This window comes from Macaca nemestrina, chromosome 6 (assembly GCF_043159975.1).
Source record: "Macaca nemestrina isolate mMacNem1 chromosome 6, mMacNem.hap1, whole genome shotgun sequence".
Taxonomy (NCBI): domain Eukaryota; kingdom Metazoa; phylum Chordata; class Mammalia; order Primates; family Cercopithecidae; genus Macaca; species Macaca nemestrina.
The window spans coordinates 154641045-154664646 of NC_092130.1; the positions used below are offsets into that span (position 1 = coordinate 154641045).

The 23602-nt window shown below is 44.4% G+C and overlaps 1 protein-coding gene across 1 annotated transcript; it reads right to left on the bottom strand.

The window, feature by feature from the left end:
* Window positions 1-277: 277 nt before the first annotated feature.
* On the bottom strand, window positions 278-14013 carry LOC112425093 (uncharacterized). Its single transcript, XM_071099210.1, has 3 exons — window positions 14006-14013; window positions 13250-13432; window positions 278-856 (listed from the first exon to the last, which is right to left on the bottom strand). The coding sequence occupies exons 1-3, from the start codon at window positions 14011-14013 to the stop codon at window positions 418-420; spliced, it is 630 nt and encodes a 209-aa protein (XP_070955311.1). The 3' UTR covers window positions 278-417.
* Window positions 14014-23602: the final 9589 nt, after the last annotated feature.

Consider the following 23602-nt stretch of genomic DNA (forward strand, 5'->3'; position numbering starts at 1 on the left):
CCTTATGGGACATTAAGACACTGGCAAATAAATAGACAATAAAAGTGGAATGAGCACTGTTTATTCAACAGGAATTGGTATGCGATATACATTCTATTAAGTGGGAAGGAAAAAGACAAATCTACAATTTAATAAATAATATTAGAAGGAGTCAATTACAGATTGGAAAAAAATTACAGTCACCAACCTCACATTATCCAAAATAATAAATTAAGTGATATAAATCCATACATAAATTCAATAATAAACAATAAGCATTGAAAATAAATCCTGAAAAGCGTTAAAGAAAATAAAGGAAAAGATAAATATAGAAATAAATAAGGAACGAAAAAGATTAATACATTTAAGTATGTCAAAATAGAAAATTATTTGTTTTAAAAAAATTGTCAACATGCAATTAACTAGTAAGTAGACGCTTTAAAGATTTCTTACAAATGAATTAGAATAAAGGAGAAAACCAGGTGCAGTGTAGGTGGCTTGTGAAGGGGCCTTGGAGTGAGGAATCAGGACACTGAGCCGCTTGGTTCCACAGGGTGAGGAGCTGCTGCATTCGTTTATTTGCCTCTTTAGTGCTGAGTGGCAACAATCTCGCACTATAGGAAGTTGCTTGGCCACAGGAAGGAAGGAGACGGGGCCACGGCCACACGATAAACCTCGGAACCTCACGCTCCGGGCAGGAAGCCACCAGGAAAGGCCACATATCGATTTCATTTTTATCGATGTCCAGAATAAGCAAATTCTGGAGATGGAGAGTAGATGACGGGCTGCTGAGGACTCGGGAGAATTTGGCGGTGATAACTCAAGGGCGTGGGGTTTCCTTTTGATTGTGGTGATGGTCGCACGGCTCTGTGAACCACTAAAAATCAAGGAATTGTGCACTGTAAATGGGTGAATCGTAAGGTAGGTGAATTGCATCTCAATGAAGCTGCTACCAAAATTAAAAGGAAAAAGGAAAAACGGGAATAAAGTGAGATCAGCGTAGCCAATTACTACATTCTGTTCTTCAACTGTTATTTTGCCAAAAGTCATCAAACAATACGGCTAAAAATGGAAGCATCTTACCATTTGCAAATAACAACATAACGCAACTGGCTTGTGACACATGCAGGAAAACCTGGAGAGTCCAGTTTGGCCAGTGGACTGCCGAACCCAAAAAGATTGGGAGAGTCCAGTTTCGCCAGCGGACAGCCAGATCCAGAAAGGCTGGGAGAGTCCAGTTTCGCCAGCAGACTGCCGGACCCGGCAAGGAAGACTGGCACCTAGTGAGGTTGACAGTGCAGGCCGGGAGTTCACCTGGCTTTTGACTCTGGTGTTTCAGATGTGATGTCTCACAAAGGAGTTCAGCTCCTCTCAGAATAATGGACCCAGTATTATTTGTAAAGACCTACCAATAGCTCAATATCCATGCACGGGGTAAGAGCACATAGTCCAGAGAGAATTTCCTGGGGCCCAGAATTGGTGCTGGATCTCACAGTGGAAAACCTCAACCCAACACCTGGGAGTGCTCTTGGGAACCAGTACTTTCCTGGGGCGGGAAGAGGTGACAAACCTATGGCAACACCCGCCCACCACAACACCTACCCACCACCACACCTGAGTCCACACCTGCCCACCAAAACACCCACCCACCACAACACCACCCACCCACCACAACACCCACCCACCACAACACCTGAGCCCACACCTGCCCACCACAACACCTGAGTCAACACCTGCCCAGCACAATGCTACCCACCACAACACCCACCCACCACAACACCTGCCCACCACAACACCTGAATCAACACCTGCCCAGCACAATACTGCCCACCACAACACCCACCCACCACAACACCTGCCCACCACAACACCTGAATCAACACCTGCCCAGCACAATACTGCCACCACAACACCCACCCACCACAACACCTGAGTTCACACCTGCCCACCAAAACACCCACTCACCACAACACCGACCCACCACAACACCCACCTACCGCAACACCCGAGCCAACACCTGTCCACCACAACACCTGCCCACAACAACACCTGAGTCCACATCTGCCCACCAAAACACCCACCCACCACAACACCCACCCACCACAACACCTGAGTTCACACGTGCCTAGAACAATACCTGCACACCACAACACCCACCCACCAGAACACCTGAGTCCACAACTGCCCAGCACAATACCTGCCCACCACAACACCTGCACACAACAACACCCTCCCACCACAACACCTGAGCCCACAACTGCCCACAACACCCGCCCACAACAACACCTGAGTCCACACCTGGCCAGCGCAATACCCACCCACCACAACACCTGAGCCACACCTACCCACCACAGCATCCGCCCAGCACAACACCTGAGTCCACACCTTCCCACCACAACACCCGCCCACCACACCTGAGTCAACACTTGCCCACCACAGTACCCACCCACCACAACACCCATTTGTTTATACATATGTACATATATGCAAAAACTGTCTTCATAGGCCTCTTGTAGTACATGGAGATCCTGTACATGTTTGGAAAGATTCATACCTAAATGTTTCATTGTTTGGATCTATTACACAAAGGCATTTTTTTAAAAAATTGAATCTCCAATTATACGTTGATATTATGTAAAATTATGATTGGCTTTCTATGTAAATGTAGAAATATGGTTTGTTGATCATAAATTCTACTTTGCTAAATTCATTCACTATTTCTGGGAGATATTTAGTTAGTTAGTTTTTGTGTTTCTTGAGATTTTCTGGGTGTAAAATCATGTCATCTACAACTAAGGACACTGTTGTTTTCTCTCCAATCAATATGCATTTTATTTCTTTTTCTTGCCTTATTGTAAGACTGGGATTTTAAATGTAATGTCCAATAGGATTAGAAAATCTGGGCATTTCTATCTTCTTCCTGATCTCACTGCGAAAGCATGAGTCCTTCACTGTCTAGTGTGATGCCAGCTGTAGACCTTCTGCAGATGCCCTGTTCAGGTTGGAGAAGTTCTCCTCTAATCTTTGTTGCTGAGTTTTTATCATAGATTGATATTACTTTCTCAACTGCCTTTTGGCATCAGTTAATATTATCATGTCATTTTTATTCTTTAGAATGTTAATATGATGTATTGCATCAGTCGGTTTTACTTTTTGAGCTATCAAACCACCCTTGTATATACCCAAAGGATTATAAATCATGCTGCTATAAAGACACATGCACACGTGTGTTTATTGCGGCACTATTCACAACAGCAAAGACTTGGGTTTTTAAATTTTTGTTTCAAGTATTTTAGAGTTCTGACACTTGGGGAATTCATGTTTAGGATTGTTGTTTTCTTGACCCTTTTGTCACTATTTATTTCTTCTCTTTATCTCTGGTGATTTTGTTTGCTTCAAAGCGTACTTTGCCTAATGCTAACATGGCTTATCCCGCTGTCTTTGATGAGGGTTTGCATGGCTTTTGCTTTATTTTTCATCTTTTGATTTGCATCATATCTCTATCATTATATTTGGGGTGATTTAGTTTTACATAGTGCATCACTGTCTATGAAATAAAATGTACATAGTTAACTTTTCATACTTTGCCTAGAATCCATATTTGCTACTTGGAATTTATGAATCGATCTCCATGTAGGTCTCCTTCACCTGCCCCTCCAGTGACAGAAGAGTTACGAACTAGTCTGCACACTGAGTCTCCACGAGAAGATAATCTCATTTAAAACATTCCTTTCTCATGTTTTCCTCTGTTGATAAGATTGGATAATTTCCATTGATCTATATTCAAATCCATGGACTCTTTGTTCTATTCTGATATTTCTTTACCATCTTCTATAATCCCATCCAGTGAAGTTTTTTCAAAAAGAACTTGTTGCCCCTCCATTCTACGATGTCCATTTGGTTTACATTTACATCTTCTAGTTCTTTCCTGAGATTTTCTCCTTTCTCATTCGCTTTAAGAGTGTTTGTGACTATGGGTGGAGTTATTTTATCACAGCTATTTTCATGTTTTTGTCAGCAGATCACAACATCTCAGTCGTCTTGGCATAGGCGTGGGCTGGCTGGTTCCTGAGCGAGTTGAGATTTTCCTGGATCTTCATATCCTAGTAAGGTTGAATTGCATTCTAGACACCATGAATATTATGTTAGGAGACTCTGCATCTTATTTTACTCCGGTGAAGAATGTTGATTTTGTATTGGTTTGTTTTGGTGAGCATTAACCCAATTAAATTCAGGCTGCAAGTTTCAACTAACATTTTGTGGTCTGGTTTCCACAGCCAGTTCCTTTCTCAAAGCCTTCAGGGCTGTTTGCATCTGCCCTGTGTGTGCACTGCCAGGGTCTAGGCTGAGGTCTGCCCATGAGCTCAAATCCACATGTGTGCAGCTCAGGGCATCCCAGGAGGCCACACACCACTTACCAAGACTCTCCCTCTCCCGAATCTCCCTAAAATGTCCTTTCTCCTTGGGAACCCTCATTTTCATTCTCTAGCTAGAAAGCTGGGGATTTAGTTACCTGCTGAGCTGTGCACTCCCATGGCTGCGGCAGGCCTGGGCCAAGTGCTGGGAAGACGGAGGGAGAAAGAAGTAATAGGGCTGGTCCCATCCTGCTGGAGCCCCACATGGAGGGGAGGTTCCCCCGCAGGGCTGGGTCCTGCCCTCAGCCTTTGTCACCACAGCTGCTGCCACAGACCCAGGTGATTGCCGGGGGCAGGGAGCAGAGGACAGGGTGTGGGGAGGGGTGGGGTGTCTGCCCTTCCCCTTAGGTCCTCTCTCTGTGGCTCCCAGTTCAGATTGTGTGGTCTTTCCTGGAGTGTCCTGCACATGGTCCCTGAGCACTTGTGGACCCTGCTGCCTCGATAAAGGCAGGGGATGCAGAAGAGACCCAGGAGGGGACGCAGGTGCACCCGCCGCCTGGTGGCTGCTCCTCATGTTCTGCACCGTGGTTCTTTCCAGAGTCCGTGGCTGGGGGCTCCCTGGGAGAGGTGAGTGGCATGTCTCCCCTCCTCAACCAGTATCGGAAGCCCCCTGAGCCGGGCCTTCCCAACGAGGGCTCCAGAGGGCTCTGACCTCAGACCTGCCGCGGCTTGCTTGTATGTTCAGTCCTGATGTTCAGGAACTAACATCGCTTAAATATTTATGCAGACTTCTGTCCATGAAGTTGTACAACTTCAACCCCTGGGTACTTTTCATGGAGTCTCAGTTCACATGCACCAGTTTCCTTTTCTACTTTTTATACTTTTGTGGAACATTAAAATTTCTTCTATAACATTTCTGTCCTCTAAAAATATCTTTTAAAAATGAAATTTGATACATATAAAATACCGACGCGTCTACAGTTACATCCTAGTCTGTCCGCATGATCATTAACTGGGATGGATCAGCTCATGTGGTGCTGAGGAACCACGTGGCTTAAGAGCTCTAACAATTTTCAGGACTTTGTTATGCAGAAGGTGATTTCTGTTTCTACTTTGAGTATAAATGTACGTCAGTAGGAATGGGACAGGTAAGCCATCTCATGGCACTTCACTATGTGTTAAAAATTCTAAGACGTATCGTCCCGTGAAGAACTTTCAAAGGGATGGCTTGGTGACCAACGATTCCCGACCATGTTTCGCTGCTTCAGAGAGGGTTCCACTGCATTAGTCTCTCCTCGTGGGTGACGGGCAGGATTTCACCCCACCACAACCTGTTGAAGCCCCTCTCCTCTGACTTCAGAGCTGTCCAGGGCCCAGGTTATGAGGCAGCTGTCTACAGACCCCACGTACAGGTTGGGAGCACTTTTCTTCAAGAAACTTGCAGGACAGTTCCTGGAACTGAGGCCTACACGACAATGGAGAATTCAGGGTTTCTTTCACTTTCTTAAAAAATAAGTCCAATTAAATTTATGAGTATGACCATGACTATGCAGAAATATAACTAATATCTCAAATTACTGCATACATGTGTGCTGGTTCTCGGATGCCAGTACGATGTCACCTGTGTGAGGCTATCAACATTAGGAAGATGAAAGACACTTCTGAAGTCATAACAGGGGCAAGCGTTGGAGAAGATCAATGAAACGCTACCTGCCACCCCCAGAGCCTGGCAGAAAGCAGCTCGCCCAGGAGGGCTGGCCAGGTTCTGTGCCAGGTTCTGTTCCCTGGGCTACTTAACAGTGTTCCAGAGACTGCGGGCTTCAACAACAGAAATCTATTTTCTCTCGGTTCTGGGGGCCAAAAGTCTCTGAGATCAAGGTGTAGCCAGGCGTGGTGGCACACTCCTGTAGTCACAGGTACTCGGGAGGCTGAGGCAGGAGAATCACTTGAACCAGGGAGGCAGAGGTTGCAGTGAGTTGAGATGATGCCACGCACTCCAGCCTAGGAGACAGAGTGAGACTCCGTCTAAATAAATAAATAAATAAATAAATAAATAAATAAATAAGGTTCCAAGTACTGTAAAGAAAAATAAAGCAGGCTGGACTCGGTGGCTCATACCTGTAATCTCAACACTTTGGGAGGCTGAAACGGGAGGATTGCTTGAGCTCAGGAGTTCGGGACCAGCCAGGGCAACATGACAAAACCCTGTCTCAAAAAAAAAAAAAAAAAAAATAGCTGGGTGTGGTGGCATGCGCCTGTAGTCCCAGCCACTGTGGAGGCTGAGGATTGCTTGAGCCGGGGAGGTGAAGGTTGCAGTAAGCCAGGATCATCCCATTGCACTGCAGCCTGGATGAGAGAGCCAGATGAGGGAGAGAAGGAAGGAAGGAAGGAAGGAAGGAAGGAAGGAAGGAAGGAAGGAAGGAAGGAAGGAAGGAAGGAAGGAAGGAAGGAAGGAAGGAAAGGAAGGAAGGAAGGAAGGAAGGAAGGAAGGAAGGAAGGAAGGAAGGAAGGAAGGAAGGAAGGAAGGAAGGAAGGAAGGAAGGAAGGAAGGAAGGAAGGAAGGAAGGAAGGAAGGAAGGAAGGAAGGAGAGAGAGAGAGAAAGAAAGAAAAGAGAGAGAAAGAAAGAGAAAGAAAGAAAGAAAGAAAGAAAGAAAGAAAGAAAGAAAGAAAGAAAGAAAGAAAGAAAGAAAGAAAGAGAAAGAAAGAAGGAAGGAAGGAAGGAAGGAAGGAAGGAAGGAAGGAAGGAAGGAAGGAAGGAAGGAAGGAAGGAAGGAAGGAAGGAAAGAAGGAGAGAGAGAGAGAAAGGAAGAGAAAGAAAGAAAAGGAAGAAATGGGGCCATGTAGGGGAGGGGGCTGGGGACACAGGGGAGGGTGCTGGGGATGCAAGTTTTCCTGAGCTCTTACAGTTTTCTGCCCCTCTCCTGTCTCACGGGACGTGGGCCACCTGGGCTTGTGGTTGTTTTGCGCCAAGCTAATATCTTGTTCTTTCCAACAGATGGAAGCCAGTTGAGGCTTCTCTGTCCTCCACGGGGAACAGCACTGGCCTAGACCTGCAGACACCATTGCAAAGGGAAGTCAGCTTAGGCGAACCCGTTGGTGAAGAATGATTATAACGTGGGGACACAGAAGCTGACATTTCTTTCTGTGGGTGATTTAATGTTGGGCCTCAATATTTCACTCCCCCTAACAGTATGACACAGCCACATCCTTGCCAGGGCCGGAGGGAGGATAGATGGACTTATCCATCCTATAGGTGTTGCTTGTGGCTGGGTGACTTACTTCTGCCAACAAGACTTTCACAGACACGGCACAAGCAGAAGCCTGGAAGTTGTGCGTACTGCCAGGCCTGCCCTCTAAGGCTCTTGATTTTCCCCCACGAGATGATGCACATGCCCCAAGGAATGGCGGCTCTGGCTGCAGGAAGAGAGGCATGTGGGACACACGTGGTTCCCATCCTCAACCTAGAGTCAAGCCCAGAGTAGATCAGCCTAAGCCCAGCCATGCCTCAGGTGCAGGAGTGATGAGCGAATGCTAACTGTCCATGGAATTGACTTTCAAAGGGGCATGTCATGTGCCTCATCCCAGCAACAGTGAAGGTATTTCTCTATTAGTTATTCGGTAAATAACTATTGGCAAACAATGTGCTGGGAAGGTGGAGTGATTTCAGTAGATTTAGCCTCTACTCTCATGGAGCTTCCTTTCTAGAGGGGAAGGCAGATGATGGATGCATAAATAGAAATGATTCTAATAGGTTGATGCAGCAGTCATTGCGGTTTTTGTCATTAAAAGTAATGGCAAAAAAAAGTGGGGAGGAGCCGGTTCATTAATAGTGATGGCAAAAACCACTATGACTTCTGTACCAACCTAATAGAATAATGACAGGTGTGCAAAATGTGGCAATGGGGAACTTCCAAGTGCTAGGATAGTATCTAGCTTCCTGGAGTCAGGAGATAGGGGTTGGCAACCTAACCAAGGTTAAGTCGGAGTGAGGGGTTGGGCAGGGAGTGGTATTTCAGTGGAGAGTCCAAGGATGAATGGTAATTAGAGAATAAATCCCTGTGGTGAGAGGGGGAGTGTTTCCAGCACAGAGAAGAGCCTGTGCAAAGGCCAGGGCGGGGGATGGGAGAGGTGAGAGGACGCGTGTGTGCATCCACCTGAGGGGTGACAAGAGGCTGGAGCTGAGTGGGTTGAGAGGAGGATGTGGAGCCCAGGAAAAGCACCCCAGGCAGAGGGCATAGCAAGGCAAAGGCCCAGAGTCAGGCCTGAACCTGTGTGGTTTGAGGAAGTGACAGAAGCCTGTCCGGCAGGAAGGGAATGGCAGAGGGGAGGGACCTTAGGCCAGAGCAGAGGGTAGGGTAGAGGGCAGGGCTGTGCTGGGCACTGTGGGCTATGTGTGGACACTGGCATTTAAGAGGGGAGACCATAGGCCAGGGCAGATGGCAGAGCCACTCTGGGCACTGTGGGCTGTGGATGGGAGCTAGCATTTAAGAGGGGAGTCCATAGACCAGGGCAGAGGGTAGGGCCGTGCTAGGCACCATGGGCTGTGGATGGGAGCTGGCATTTATGCTCAGGTGATGGCCACATGTTAAAAGATTTTAAGGAGGGGAGTAACATTTGGAACTAATGTGTATTCTGGGAATCTCAACAAAGAAATTCATAGTTTGAATTTTCATAAGATTTCTGCACAGGCAGAGAAAAATAAGATTGTGTCTACAGCTGTGTGATGATCATATTAAAAAATATTTCTCAGTTTTTAAACATCATTTCAAATGGTGTATTTCTATCTCACATTGGACATAAGTAGATTGCAAGGTTAATGGAAAGTAGAAAAGTTAACTGAGTTGCGTGAACATAAAAGATATGTCGATTTGAAAACAAAACATGTATTCATTTACTTCTGCTGCAGTTTTCTTGACTGCTGAATTTCATGAGAAGGGATTGTTCAGGGAGGGTCGTGGGACTGAAGACCTGGACAATAGCTGGTGCTACCCCTGTTAAAATTGGAGGGTGGCGGAAATGGAACCTTGGGGAGGAGCAGGTGCTGCCTTTTAAGTCTATGAGAGTTGTTGAGCTGGAGGTCTCCGGAGGAGCTGGTGCTGCCACTGATGTCTAAGGTTGTAGAGCTGAAGACCAATGAAGGAGCCGGTGTTGCTGTTCTTCTGTGAGTGTCGTGGAGATGGAGATCTAGGAAGGGGAGGTGTTCTAGTTTGAGGATCTTTCAACTGGAGCCCCGGGAGGAGCTGGGGTTGTTTTAATTGGAGGGTCTTGGAACTGGAGATCCAGGGAGGAGCTGGTGTGTTTCAATGGGAGGGTCATGGAGCTGGAGACCTGGGGAGGAGCTGGTGTTTTTTAGTTTGAGGTTCATGCAGTTGCAGACCTTGGAGGAGTGGTTGTTTCTTTAGTTTGAGTGTCATGCAGCTGTAGAACCTGGGAGGAGCTGGAGTTTTTCTAATATGAATGTCTTGCAGCTGGAGACCCACAGAGGAGCTGATGTTCTAGTTTAAGGGTTGTGCAGCTGATGACTCGGGGAGGAGCTGATGTTGTTCTAGTTTGAAGTTCATGGAGCTGGAGACACGGGGAAGAGATGATGTTGTCCTAGTTTGAGTGTCATGGAGCTGGAGACCCATAGAGGAGATGGTGTTGCTCTAGTTTGAAGTTCATGCAGCTGGAGACCTGGGGAGAAGTGGGTGTTTTTTAGTTTGAGGGTCATGTAGCTATAGAACCCAGGAGGAGCTGGCGTTTTTCTAGTCTGAGTGTCCTGCAGCTAGAGACCTGGAGAGGAGCTGGTGTTCTAGTTTGAAGTTCATGCAGCTGGAGACCCAGAGAGGAGCTGGTGTTTCTTTAGTTTAAGGGTCATGCAGCTGTAGAACCCGGGAGGAGCTGGTGTTTTTCTAGTATGAGTGTCCTGCAGCTGAAGACCCAGAGAGGAGCTGATGTTGTTCCAGTTTGAGGGTCATGGAGCTGGAGATCCAGAGAGGAGCTGGGGTTGTTCTAGTTTGAGGTTTGTGCACTTGGAAACCCAGAGAGAAGCTGGTGTTTCTTTAGTTTGAGGGTAGTGCAGCTGTAGAACCCAGGAGGAGCTGGAGTTTTTCTAGTATGAGTGTCTTGCAGCTGGAGACCGCAGAGGAGTTGATATTCTAGTTTCAGGGTCGTGCGGCTGAAGAGTTGGGGAGAAGCCGATGTTGTTCACCTTTGAGGGTCAAGGAGCTGGAAACCCAGAAAGGAGTTGGTGTTGTTCTAGTTTGAGTTTCATGCAGCTTTAGACCCAGAGAGGAGCTGGTGTTTTCATTTGAGGGCCGTACAGCTTTAGAACCTTGAAGGAGCTGGCATTTTTCTAGTATGAGTGTCCTGCAACTAGAGTCACTGAGAAGATCTGATGTTCTAATTTGAGGCGCGTGCAGCTGAAGACTCAGGGAAGAGCTGATGTTGTTCTTGTTTGAGGGTCTTTCAGCTGGAGACTCAGGGAGAAGCTGATGTTGTTCTAGTTTGAGTGTCATGGAGCTGGAGACCCGGGTAGGAGCTGATGTTCTAGTTTGAGAGCTGTGCAATTGGAGACCCGGGGAAGAGCTGATGTTCTAGTTTGAGGATCATGCAGCTAGAGACCTGAGGAGGAGCTGATGTTTTTCTGATCAGATGGTCATGCAGCTGGAGACACCAGGAGGAACTGATGTTTTGCTATTTTGAGGGTTGTGGAGCTGGAGAACCGGGGAGGAGCTGGTGCTGCTCTTGTTTAAGTCTGAGGGTCATGAAGCTGGAGATCCAGGGAGGAGCTGATGTTGTTCTAGTCTGAATGTTGTGGAGCTGGAGAAATGAGGAGGAGCTGACGTTGTTCTAGTTTGAGGGTCATGGAGCTGGAGACCCAGGGAGGAGTTGATGTTATTCTAGTTTGAGGGTAACGGAGGTGGACACCCAGGGAGAAGCTGGTGTTTTTTTAGTTTGAGGGTCATGCAGCTGACCCTCAAACATCCTCAAACTAGAACAACACTGCTTCCCTCTGGGTGTCCAGCTCCGCGACCCTCAAACTAAAAAAACACCAGTTCCTCCCTGGGTGTCCAGCTCCACGACCCTCAATCTGGAAAAACACCAGCTCCTTGGGCGTCCAGCTCCACGATGTTCAAACTAGATTTAAATCAGCTCCTTCCCAGGTGTCCAGCTGTATGACCCTCAAACTAGAAAAGCCCAAGGACGTTTTTTTTAGTTTGCTGCTGTTTTTCTCATTTGAGGGTCGTGCAGCTGGAGACCCGGGGAGAAGCTGATGTTGTTCTAATTTGACAGCAGTGGAGCTGGAGACCTGGAGAGGAGCTGATGCTGTTCTAGTTTGCTGATTGTAGAGCTGGAGACCCAGGGAGGAGCTGTTGTTTTTCTATTTGAGTGTCATGCAGCTGGAGACCCTGGTAGGAGCTGATGTTGTAGTTTGAGGGTTGTGCAGCTGGAGACCTGGGGAGGAGCTGATGTTGTTCTAGTTTGAGGGTCGTGCAGCTGGAGATCCAGGGAGGAAGTGGTGCTGCGGTTCAAATCTGAAGGTCCCGGAGCTGAAATCTATGAGAGGAGCCAATCCTGCCTTTGATGTCTTAGGTTGTGGAGCTGGAGACCCACGGAGGAGCCGGTGTTGGTGTTCTAGTGTGAGGGTCAGGCAGCTGGAGATCCAGGGAGGAGCTGATGGTGTTCTGGTTGAGGGCCGTGGAGCTGGAAAACTAGGGAGGAGGTGATCCTTCTGTTGTTTAAGTCGGAAGGTCATCGAGCTAGAGATCTGGAGAAGAGCTGGTGCTGCGGTTCAAGTTGGAGGGTCCTGGAGCTTGAGTCACCGGGATGAGATGATGCTGCCACTCATGTTTTAGGTTGTAAAGCTGGAGACCTGTGGAGGAACCAATGTTGCTCTTCTAGTGTGAGGTGTGTAGAGCTGGAGATCCAAGGGTGAGTGATGTTGTTCTAGTTTGAGTGTCGTTCAGCTAGAGACCCAGGGAGGAGCTGGAGTTGTTCAAGTTTGAGTGTCGTTCAGCTGGAGACCCAGGGAGGAGCTGGTGTTGTTCTAGTTTGAGTGTCATTCAGCTGGAGACCCAGGGAGGAGCTGATGTTGTTCTAGTTTGAGGTTCTTACTGCTGGAGGCCTGGGGAGGAGCTGATGTTGTTCTAGTTTGAGGGTCTTGCTGCTGGAGGTCTGGGGAGGAGCTGGTGCTGTTCTAGTTTGAGAGTCGTGGAGCTGGAGATTCACAAATGAGCTGGTGCTACTGTTGTTTAAGTCTGAGGGTTGTGGAGCTGGAGATCCAGGGAAGAGTTGGGGCTGCGGTTCAAGTCTGGGGTCCTGGTGTTGGAACCCCCCCGGAGGAGTTTGTACTGCCACGAATGTCTTAGGTTTTGGAACTGGAGACCTGAGGAGAAGCCGGGCTGGTGTTCTAGTTTGAGGTTTGTGGAGCTGGAATCCTGGTCAGGAGCCAGTGATGTTGTTTAAGTCAGAGGTTCGTGGAGCTAAACATGGAGCCGATGTTGGGGAATTAGAGAGAGAGAGAGTTACAGGACGCCACTTGAAACTGTATATGTAGCTGAATCCCAAGCAAATTAAGTCTGGGAGCTTCTCAGTCCTCGTGATCAATGAATTCTTTTTTATCTTACACAGTTTGGATTTGTTTTCTGTCTCACGTGATAGAAAGACCCTGATTAATACCCTCAGAATTGAAAAGCTTAAAAATAAACTAAATGATATTGGTATAATAATAATATAAATTAAACTATGATTATCCTGACAGAGACAAAATCACACACCACACACAATATATATCTTTTCAATCAGTTAGTAAAATAAAATATAAATTGAAAAATAGACCCATGCAAAGCTATAAAAAGTTATTTCATGGAGAAGCAATGGATGACAGAGATTAATCTGAGAGTTACTATTAATGGAGAAACTTAGAACTTACCATTTTTCCTGTGATGTTTTGGTGCTGATACTGATATTCTGTGAGTTCTGGCAGCTGAGTTCATTCACACAGCCTTGTGATATAGCAGGTGTCACAGAAGGACCCTGTCCCAGCTGGTGCTGCTCCACTGCTATGATGGTGTGGCCTCTGATCTCTGACTGTGTCTTGAGGGGAGACCAGGCCCTTGGTCATAAGCATATCCATGGTGAGGTTCTGTGGATGGAACTTCATGGATGTTCCTGATGTCCCTTCCTGATGTTCATCTACCATCCTGCTATTTAATGTATCTTATTTATAACTGTCTTCTAAATATTGAATAGAAATAAAGCATTTGTACAATATGGGTAAGGTATAAAGAATATCAACACATTGGACACAGAGGACCTCCATCAAGTTTAGGGAATAGAATCTGAAGAGATATAACTTTGAGTCCTCCCTGGAGGCCCTGCCTGAGTCCTAGTCCCTTCCTTTCCCCTGCAGAGGGAATCACTTCCTGCTTTAGTCTTTAGTATTCCCATACTTTCCTTCATAGTACGTTTCTTTCACCACATATGTGTACATCCCTAAAAAATATGCCATTTAGTTTTGGAACTTTCTGTTGTCTTTTTGAGCAGAGTCTTGCTCTGTTGCCTTGGCTGTAGTTTTGAACTTTAATATGAAGAAATTCTCCTGTGTGGTTGCTGTTATACTGCATGGCTCTGAGCATCTGCTCGATGTTTATTTTTCTCCTCCATTCTCTTCCTGAGACCCACCCACATCGACATGATTCATATTCATTGCAGCGTGATCTCCCTTCATATGATGGGAGCATGGGAAATGTCTTCATTTCCCTGTGGAAGAGTGTTTGGCCAGGTTGGGTCCCTTAGGACTGTGTTTTGCTAGGAACATGCTTAAAATATATTTCACAACCATTCTTAGCAGTGTCTGGTATTTCTGCTACTCTCCATTCTCCCTAACACTCACATTGATTGGGTTGCGGGATTTTTGCCAGTCTGGCGGGTATCACGTGAAATCTCCCCCTGTTAGGCTGAGACCCTCTTCATGTTTTTATTAGCCATTTCTCCACATTTCCTCTTCTGTGGAGGAGTGGTTCAACTCTTTTGCCCAGTTTCTGTTTAGTTGTTTGAATTTTTGCCTTTTTCTTTTATTAGTACTATGTTTTTGTGACAGAGTCTCACTCTGTCGCCCAGGCTATAGTGCAGTGGCACGATCTCAGCTCAGTGCAACCTCCACCTTCTGGGTTCAAGTGATTATCTTGCCTCAGCCTTCTGAGTAGCTGGGACTACAGGCACATGCCACAACATCTGATTAATTTTTGTATTGTTACTAGAGATGGGGTTTCACCATGTTGGCCAGGTTGGTCTCAAACTCCTGACTTCAGAATATTTTCACTGGATATACTATTCTAGGATGAAAGGTTTTTTTTTTTTTTTTTTTCCTTCAGTTCTTTAAATATGTCATGCCACTCTCTCTTGGCTTATAAGGTTTCCACTAAAAAGTCTGCTGCAAGATATACTGGAGTTCCTTAAATGTTATTTGTTTCTCTTCTCTTTCTGCCTTTAGAATTCTCTCTTCATCCTTGACTTTTGGGAGTTTATTAAATGCCTTTGAGGTCATCTTGTTTGGGTGAAATCTACTTGGTGTTCTATAACCTTCTTGCATTTGAATTTTGATATCGTTCTCTAGGTTTGGGAGGCTCTCTGTTACTATCTCTTTAAATAGATTTTCTATGCTGATCTCTCTCTCTACCTCCTCTAATGCTTAGACTTTTTCTCTTGAGGCTATTTTCTAGATCTTGTAGGTGTGCTTCATTGTTTTTATTTTATTTCTCACTTTATAGTTTTTTATTATTTTTTCTTTTGTCTTCTCTGTGTATTTTCAAATAGCCTGTCTTCAACCCCACTAATTATTTCTTCTGCTTGAACAGTTCTGCTGGTAAGAGATCTGATGCATTCTTCAGTGTGTCAATTACATTTTTCAGCTCAAGAATTTTGGCTTGATTCTTAAAAATTATTTCAATCTCTTTGTTAAATATATTTGATAGGATTCTGAACTCCTTCTCTGTGTTGTCTTGAGTTTCATTGAGCTTCCTCAAAACAGCTATTTTGAATTTTTTCTCTGAAAGTTCACATATCTCTATCACTCTGAGATTGGTCACTCATGCCTTATTTAGCTCATTTTGTATTGTCATGTTTTCCTGAATGCTCTTGATGCTTGTGGATGTTGGTCAATATCTGGGCATTAAATAACTAGTTATTTATTGTAATCTCCACAGTCTGTGTTTGTGTGTACCCATCTTTCTTTGTTTATTTCTTTTTTTCTGAGACAGAGTCTCACTCTGCCACTCAGGCTGGAGTGCAATGGCATGATCATGGCTCATTGCAGCCTCAACCTCCTGGGCTCAAGCGATCCTCTCACCTCAGCCTCCCAAGTAGCTAGGACTACAGGCACATGCCACCATGTCCAGCTGATTTTTGTTTTTCTTGTAGACACAGGGTCTCAGTATGTTGCCCAGGCTGGTCTTGATCTCATGGATTCAAGTGATCCTCCCTCCTCGGCTTCCCAAAGTGCTGGAATTATAGGCATATAGGCATGAGTCACCACATCTGGGCCCCTTCTTCCTCCTCCTCCTCCTCCTCTTCCTCCTCCCTTTCTTCTTCTTCTTCTTCTTCTTCTTCTTCTTCTTCTTCTTCTTCTTCTTCTTCTTCTTCTTCTTCTTCTTCTTCCTCTTCTTCTTCTTCTTCTTCTTCACCTTTCTTCTTCTTCTTCTTTTTTTTTTTTTTTGGATGGAGTTTCTCTCTTGTTGCCCAGGCTGGAGTGCACTGGCACAATCTTGGCTCACTGCAACCTCTGCCTCCCGGCTTCAAGTGATTCTCCTGCCTCAGTCTCCTGAGTAGCTGAGATTACAGGCATGTGCCACCATGTCCGGCCAATTTTGTAATTTTAGTAGAGACGGGGTTTCTCCATGTTGGTCAGGCTGGTCTCGAACTCTTGACCTCAGGTGATCCACCTGCCTCAGCCTCCCAAAGTGCTGGGATTACAGGCTTGAGCCACTGCGCCCAGCCTTCCATCCTTCTTGAGAAGGCTATTCCAGTATTCAAAGGAAAGTTAGGGTTGTGATCTAAGTCTTTGGTCACTGCAGTCATATCTGCATCAGAGACACCTCAAGCCCAGTAACACTATGACTCTTGCAGATTCATAGAGGTACCAGCTTGGTGGTCTTAAGTAAGATCTGGGAGAATTCCCTGGATTACCAGGCAGAGTCTCTTGTTCTTTTCCTTCACTTTCCCCCAAACAAATGGAGTCTTGCTCTCTCCATGCTGAGCTGCCAGGAGTTAGGGGAGGGACAGCATAAGCACTCCTGTGACCACCGCACTAGGACTATAGCAGGACGAGCTGCAGACAAAACCCCTCAGACACTGGGTTAAAGAAGGAAGAGGCTTTATTCAGCTGGGAGTGTCGGCAGACTTGCATCTCACGAACCGAGCTCCTAGAAGAAAGAATTCCTGGCCCTTTTAAGGGCTTACAAGTCTAAGGGGTTCTACATGAAAGGGTCATGATAGATTGAGATCTATAGATAGCACATGTGGTTAGAGTGAGGGGTTAATCTTTTTACCTCAGACCTGGTCATCAGTGGTGCTGGCTGGTCTTGCCACTGACTTCATTCCTGCTGTTTTTCAGCTTTTACTTCCTCCTTCTCTTCAGAGACAGGAAACAGTAAGAAAAACGGCCTCTGTCCTCAGGACCATGCTGGGTCAGACCTGAAGCCAGCCCAGCACATCTCCCACAGCCTGCGGCAACTATTGCTTCACTCCCACTGACATTTATTTAAGACCCAAGTGCTCTTTGCTGAGCAGGAGGTGAAAGCAGCCAGGCTTGTCTTTCTCCTTTCACGGTGCAGGCACCCTTCTGGCCCAGGGTGGGTCTAGAAACCAGGGTGAATCTCAAAATGCTTTCCAGGAGCTAGGGCCTAGAATTGGAAATTTTTGGACTCTACTTGGTGCTTGATTTTACTGTGAGTGAGCTGACACCCGAGTTAAAGACAGAGTTGTTTTCACTCTTCCTGGTCCTTTCCTCAAGTGGAAGGAGCCTCTCCCCATGGCCACTAGCACCCCAGGTCCATGGCAAGAACTGCTTGGCTACCAATGATATTTATTCAAGCCCCAAGGGCTCTTTAGTCAGCAGGTGGCAAATGCGGCCAGGCTTGTGTCTTTCTTTTCAGGGTGGCATATTCCCTTCCAGCCCAGAGCAGGTGCAGAAATGCCATCCAGGTAATAAGACCTGGAATCTGGGACTTAAGAGTCTGCTTGTGCTTTATTTACTATGGCTGAGCTGGTAACCTCATTGCACGACAAAGTCCTCTTTACTCTTCTCTCCCTTTTTTTCAAGGAGGAGTCTCTCTCTGTGGCCACCACAGTTGGAGATGTGCTGGGTCACCCTTAAAACCAGTATGGCTCTGAGTCTCACCCAAGACCCCTGGTGAGTACTGCCTGGCTACTGCTGATATTTATTTAATGCCCATGGGCTATTTAGTCAGGAAGTGAAGAACGCTGCCAGGATGGGGCCCTTTCCTTCCAGGCGGCAGGTTTCCTTCTGGCCCAGTGTGTGTCTAGAAATATTGTCCAGGAGCTGGGGCCTAGAACAGGGGAGCTTCAGGACTCTGCTGGGTGAGTTATTTTACTGTGGCGGAGCTGGTACCCAAGTGGCAAGACGAAGTCCTCTTTATCCTCCTCTCTCCTCTCATCCAGTGGAAGGAAGGAGCCTCTCCCTGTGCTGTGAGCTGCACAGCCTGAGGGTGGGTGAGGGTTGACACAAACACTCCTTGGGCTGCCCCCGCCGGTGTCTCACTAGGTCATGTGCACCCCAAGTCCACTGGCTCCAGGGTGTTTCCAGGAATTGCAATCCCTGTGGCCTAGACTGTCTTTCAAGTTTATTTAGGACCCCAGAGCCCTTTAGCCGGCAGTGTGTGGCTTGCCAGAACTCAGGTTCACAGTACTGGGATTGAGGATTTGCCTTTGCTAGGGCTGGTGTAAATGCTGTACCTGTGAGTGCCCGCTGAGTGCTGTCCTGTGTTGTTTTCCACTGTGACTGTGTAGCACCGAGTGCCAGTGCAAAGTCCTGTCATCACTGTGCTCCACTTCCCCCAGCACACAGATTCTCTCTCTGTGCCATGGGGCTGCTGCCGTGGGGTAGGAGATGGGTGATGTTAGCATTTCGAAACTGTCTTTCCTGTCCTCTTCAGCGCCTCTTTTCTTGAGACGATGTTAAAACCAGATACTGCAATTGTTCATCTGATTTTTGGTTCATATGAAGGTGCTTTCTCATCTTGAGAGTTTTCCGTTTTGTGGTCCTGGGCAGGGGTGGGGTCGGGGTGTGGGATGATTGCTGGAGGATTCTACTTGAGCATCTCGCTCCACTTTCCTCTCACCACCTTTTCAATATTGCTAGGAAAGCCCTAGCCAATGCAATAAGATTAGAAAAATAAAGAAGAAGTATAATAATCAGAAATAGGTATAATTGGGTCAGGCGAGGTGGCTCACGCCTGTGATCGAGCACAGGGAAGCCAAGGCGGGAGGATCACTTGAGGTCAGGAGGATCACTTGAGGTCAGGAGTTTGAGACTAGCCTGGTCAACATCGTGAAACCCCGTCTCTACTAAAATTACAAAAATTAGCCAGGCTTGGTGGTGGGCACCTGTAATCCCAGTTACTCGGGAGGCTGAGGCAGGAGAATCACTTGAACTCAGGAGGCAGAGGTTACAGTGAGCTAAGGTTGTGCCACAGCACTCCAGCCTGGGCAACAGAGGGAGACCCTGTCACAAAAAAAAAAAAAAGAAAAAAAATGCAGCCATGAAAAAGAATGAGTTAATGTCTTTGCAGGGACATGGATGAAGCTGGAAGCCATCATTCTCAGCAAACTAACACAGGAACAGAAAACCAAACACTGCATGTTCTCACTCATAGGTGGGAGTTGAACAATGAGAACACGTGGACACAGGGAGGGGAACGTCACATACCGGGGCCTGTCATGGGGTGGGGGGCAAGGGAAAGGAGAGCATTAGGACAAATACCTAATGCATGCAGGGCTTAAAATCTCAATGACGGATTGATAGGTGCAGCAAACCACCATGGCGCATGTATACCTGTGTAACAAACCTGCATGTTCTGCACATGTATCTCAGAAATTAAAGTAAATTTTTTTTAAAAAAATAAATAAGTACAATTATCTTTATTGCTAAGTTTATGATTGCTTCTGTATAATATCCCAAGAAATTTCAAAAAAACTTCCAGAGCAAATAAATGAATTTGTCAAGGTCATGGGATACATGATTACTGTATTTAAATCATTTATATTCTTGGTTGGGAGCCATGGCTCACTCCTGTAATCTCAGAACTTTGGGAGACAGAGGCAGGAAGATTGCCTGAGCTCACAAGTTCAAGACTAGACTAAATAATGTGGCGAAACCCCATCACAAAAAAAAAAAAAAAAAGGATCAGGGTCCAGAGGGACTCAGCAGTTTCTACTTTTAGAATCAAGTGCGAGTTTATAATTGGAAATGGTAATGTATATTATGATATTGGAAGAAAACTCACACTTAGGCAGTGTATATTAAATAAAAAATGGGCCAAAGATAATTGGCATTTACTTTAGTGTCTAATTTTTCCACCCCTTTTATTTGTTCATGGAGCTATAAGGGAACATATTGAGAAATTTTACACTTGACATTGGTGTCAGTTCTGACCTGTGTTTCATAATATCTGCAATCCTGTATGCCTTACTTACTTAAATGAGAGAGGTTTATCTGAAAGCATACACTATAGCATAAAAAAGGAAAAACTCACATGAAAATGCCAATTTCTTCCCTTTTTGCATCCCTATTTAATCAAAATTGTGAAATGCATTTCATAGCAACTCTGGGAAAATATCCTCATGCCTCATAGGTACTTGTAAGAAAGAAATTTGCTTAGTACAATAAAAGACATCCTTTGAGAGCTCTATAAATACTTGTTGACTGGCTGACTAAAATAATATATACTTTTTCTCATGTGGCTGCAATTGCTAAAGAGGTATTGAACACATTCTAATTGAAATAACTCTAAAAATGCTTTCAATTTTGGGAAAGTTCCACTTTACAAGTAGGAACCTTCATCAAAGATTTATAGCAGTCAAATGAAGTAAGCTATAAAACATATCAAAAAGATATTTGACACGGTGGCAGTAGAATAGAGTTGGTCTTGCTATAATCATGGTATTATTCAGAAAATGCTTGTTTTTAAATTAAGATATTATTATCATGCAAATGGGAATATGAGGGTAACATGAACATATTTATTTTTATTTATCTGATTTATTATTACCCATTTCTATGACTATCAAAGCTCCTATTAGAAGTAAGATGTTAAAAACATTGCAACATGATGGTAACTTTTACACCAGCAAGAATCACCAAATAAAAATATGAAAAATATATGCAAAGTCATGAGATGGTGAAGCATACATTGTAAGCAATAAATAAATATTGGCACTTTTAGAAATTTTTAATCAACTTTATTGCGATCTAATTTGCATTTTTAAAACCACATCTATTTTGAGTGTACCTTTTAAAATGAGTTTGACAAAAGTCAAACTCTATTATTTCCCACCCCAATGGAGATAGAAAGTATTTTTAGAAACCCCAAAGCTTTCCTTATATTCTTTTCCCTAGTCCCAAGTAATAACCAATGTGCTTTTTGAGACTACATACTAATTTTCCTCTTCTAAGTCTCACACAAACTGAATCAAGCAGTATATCCTATTTGATGACTGGCTTCTTTTAATTAGCATAATGTGCTTATGAATGCCATTAAATGTTAACAGTAGTTCCATACTTTCCATCGCTGAATAGTATTCTCTTGTAATAAAATTTTTGCAATGTGTTTATCCATTCACACATTAATTGACATTTGGGTTTTTACCAGGTTTTGGATACTGTGAATAGAGTTGCTATAAACTTTCATATGAGTTTTTGTGTACACATATGATTTCCTTTCCCTGAGATAAACATGTATGAATGGAATTGCTGGGTCATTTGGTATGTGTATATTTAGTTTTATGCATTTTCCTAATTTTAAAGTTTATGGATGATCAGAGTCTTATTATAGTTGCTGCTTAAATGCTGTCTTTAATTCTGGACTTATTTTAACCGCTTTTCATATTGTGGCTGTGTAATAACTGAGTAACGGGCTCTGAGATGAGTCTGGAAGTTGGGGAAAATGTTATCTTTCTTGTAACAGTGAATGAAACATTTTACTCCAATTTCTCCTGTCAGTACAAGAACATTCATAGGCTTTCTCAGGCTGTTGTAATGTTTACAGTACGAAATTTGGGGAAATAAATTCATTTTTACCAAATTTCAATGGTTTGTGAGCAGCAGATATGTATAAAACATTTAAGGTAATTGAGAAAGTTTTCTACTTTGCAGACTACACTTTGACTCAGATTTGACTTTGAAAACTTTATTTTTTTTCTTATTATACTTTAAGTTCTTGGGTACATGTGCAGAATGTGCACGGTTGTTACATAGGTACATACGTGCCATGGTGGTTTGCTGCACCCATCAACCCATCTTCTACATTAGGTATTTCTCCAAATGCTATCCATGCCCTAGCCCCCGACCCCCTGACAGGCCCCAGGGTGTGATGTTCCCCTCCCTGTGTCCATGTGTTCTCTTTGTTCAACTCCCACCTATGAGTGAGAACACGCGGTGTTTGGTTTTCCGTTCTTGTGTTAGTTTGCTGAGAATGATGGTTTCCAGCTTCACCCATGTCCCTGCAAAAGACATGAACTCATCCTTTTTTATGGCTGCATAGTATTCCATGGCGCATATGTGCCACATTATCTTTATCCAGTCTATCACTGATGGGCATTTGGGTTGGTTCCAAGTCTTTGCTATTGTGAACAGTGCCACAATAACGTATCTCAAAATAATAAGAGCTATTTATGACAAACCCACAGCCAATATCATACTGAATAGGCAAAAACTGGAAGCATTCCCTTTGAAAACCAGCACAAGACAAGGATGCCCTCTCTCACCACTCCTATTCAATATAGTATTGGAAGTTCTGGCCAGGGCAATCAGGCAAGAGAAAGAAATCAAATGTGTTCAGTTAGCAAAAGAGGAAGTCAATTTGTCTCTGCAGATGACATGATTGTATAGTTAGAAAACCCCATCATCTCAGCTCAAAATCGCCTTAAGCTACTAAGCAACTTCAGGGAAGTCTCAGGATACAAAATCAATGTGCAAAAATCGCAAACATTCCTATACACCAATAACAGACAGGGAACTTTAACATTCATTATCAGTGCTTCAGCTTTGAAACCAGGAGTTCATTAATGAGAAACTAAATTTGATCCACAAACTACTGTAGTGAAAAAGGGTGACAAGCTAAGAATATATGAGAGACATTTTTATTCATCAGTATTATGGATTTTTCACAAAAATGTGAGTGGTGAAATAAATGGTTTATAGCAGAATACTCATACTCTCACACACGTACACACACCCTTCACATACACAGGTAAACATATTTATTTGTATCATTTGTTTAGAATTCTATGTAAAGAATTTTATGTTTTTATTATTATTATTATTATTATTTGAGACGGAGTCTTGCTTTGTCACCCAGACTGGAGTGCAGTGGGGCGATCTCGCCTAACTTCAAGCTCCGCCTCCCAGGTTCATGCCATTCTCTCTCCTCAGCCTCCCGAGTAGCTGGGACTACAGGCACCCGCCACCACACCCGGCTGATTTTGTTTTTGTATTTTTAGTGGAGACGGGGTTTCACCGTGTTAGCCAGGATGGTCTCAATCTCCTGACCTCGTGATCTGCCCGCCTCCACCTCCCAAAGTGCTGGGATTACAGGCGTGAGTCACCACTCCCGGACATAAAGATTTTTTAGAGATTACGTTTACGAAGTTTCAGCTCAAAAAGGTTAAATGTCTTTAACTTAAAAGTAAAATAAAATAAAATAAAATAAATAAAATAAAATAAAATAAAATAAAATAAAATATTATGGTAAGCTAGGTGAACAAAAACACTGTGTTTACTATATTGGTGCCACATATGGGTACACAAACCAAGTATTTTTTTTTTTTTTAATAAATGATGTTCCCAATGCAGAGTTCATTCCCATTTAAATATTTTACCCTCTACATACTTATATAGTATATTATGATTAATAATAATTAATTTGTAATGGTATATTTATTTAGTTTTATATTAATTTTATGCCCTACTTAAGGATATGTTTAAATTGGAAGATGCTAGAGGCTTATCTTTGTTTACCTAGCAGCGGTAAAAGCAAAAAAGTGATGG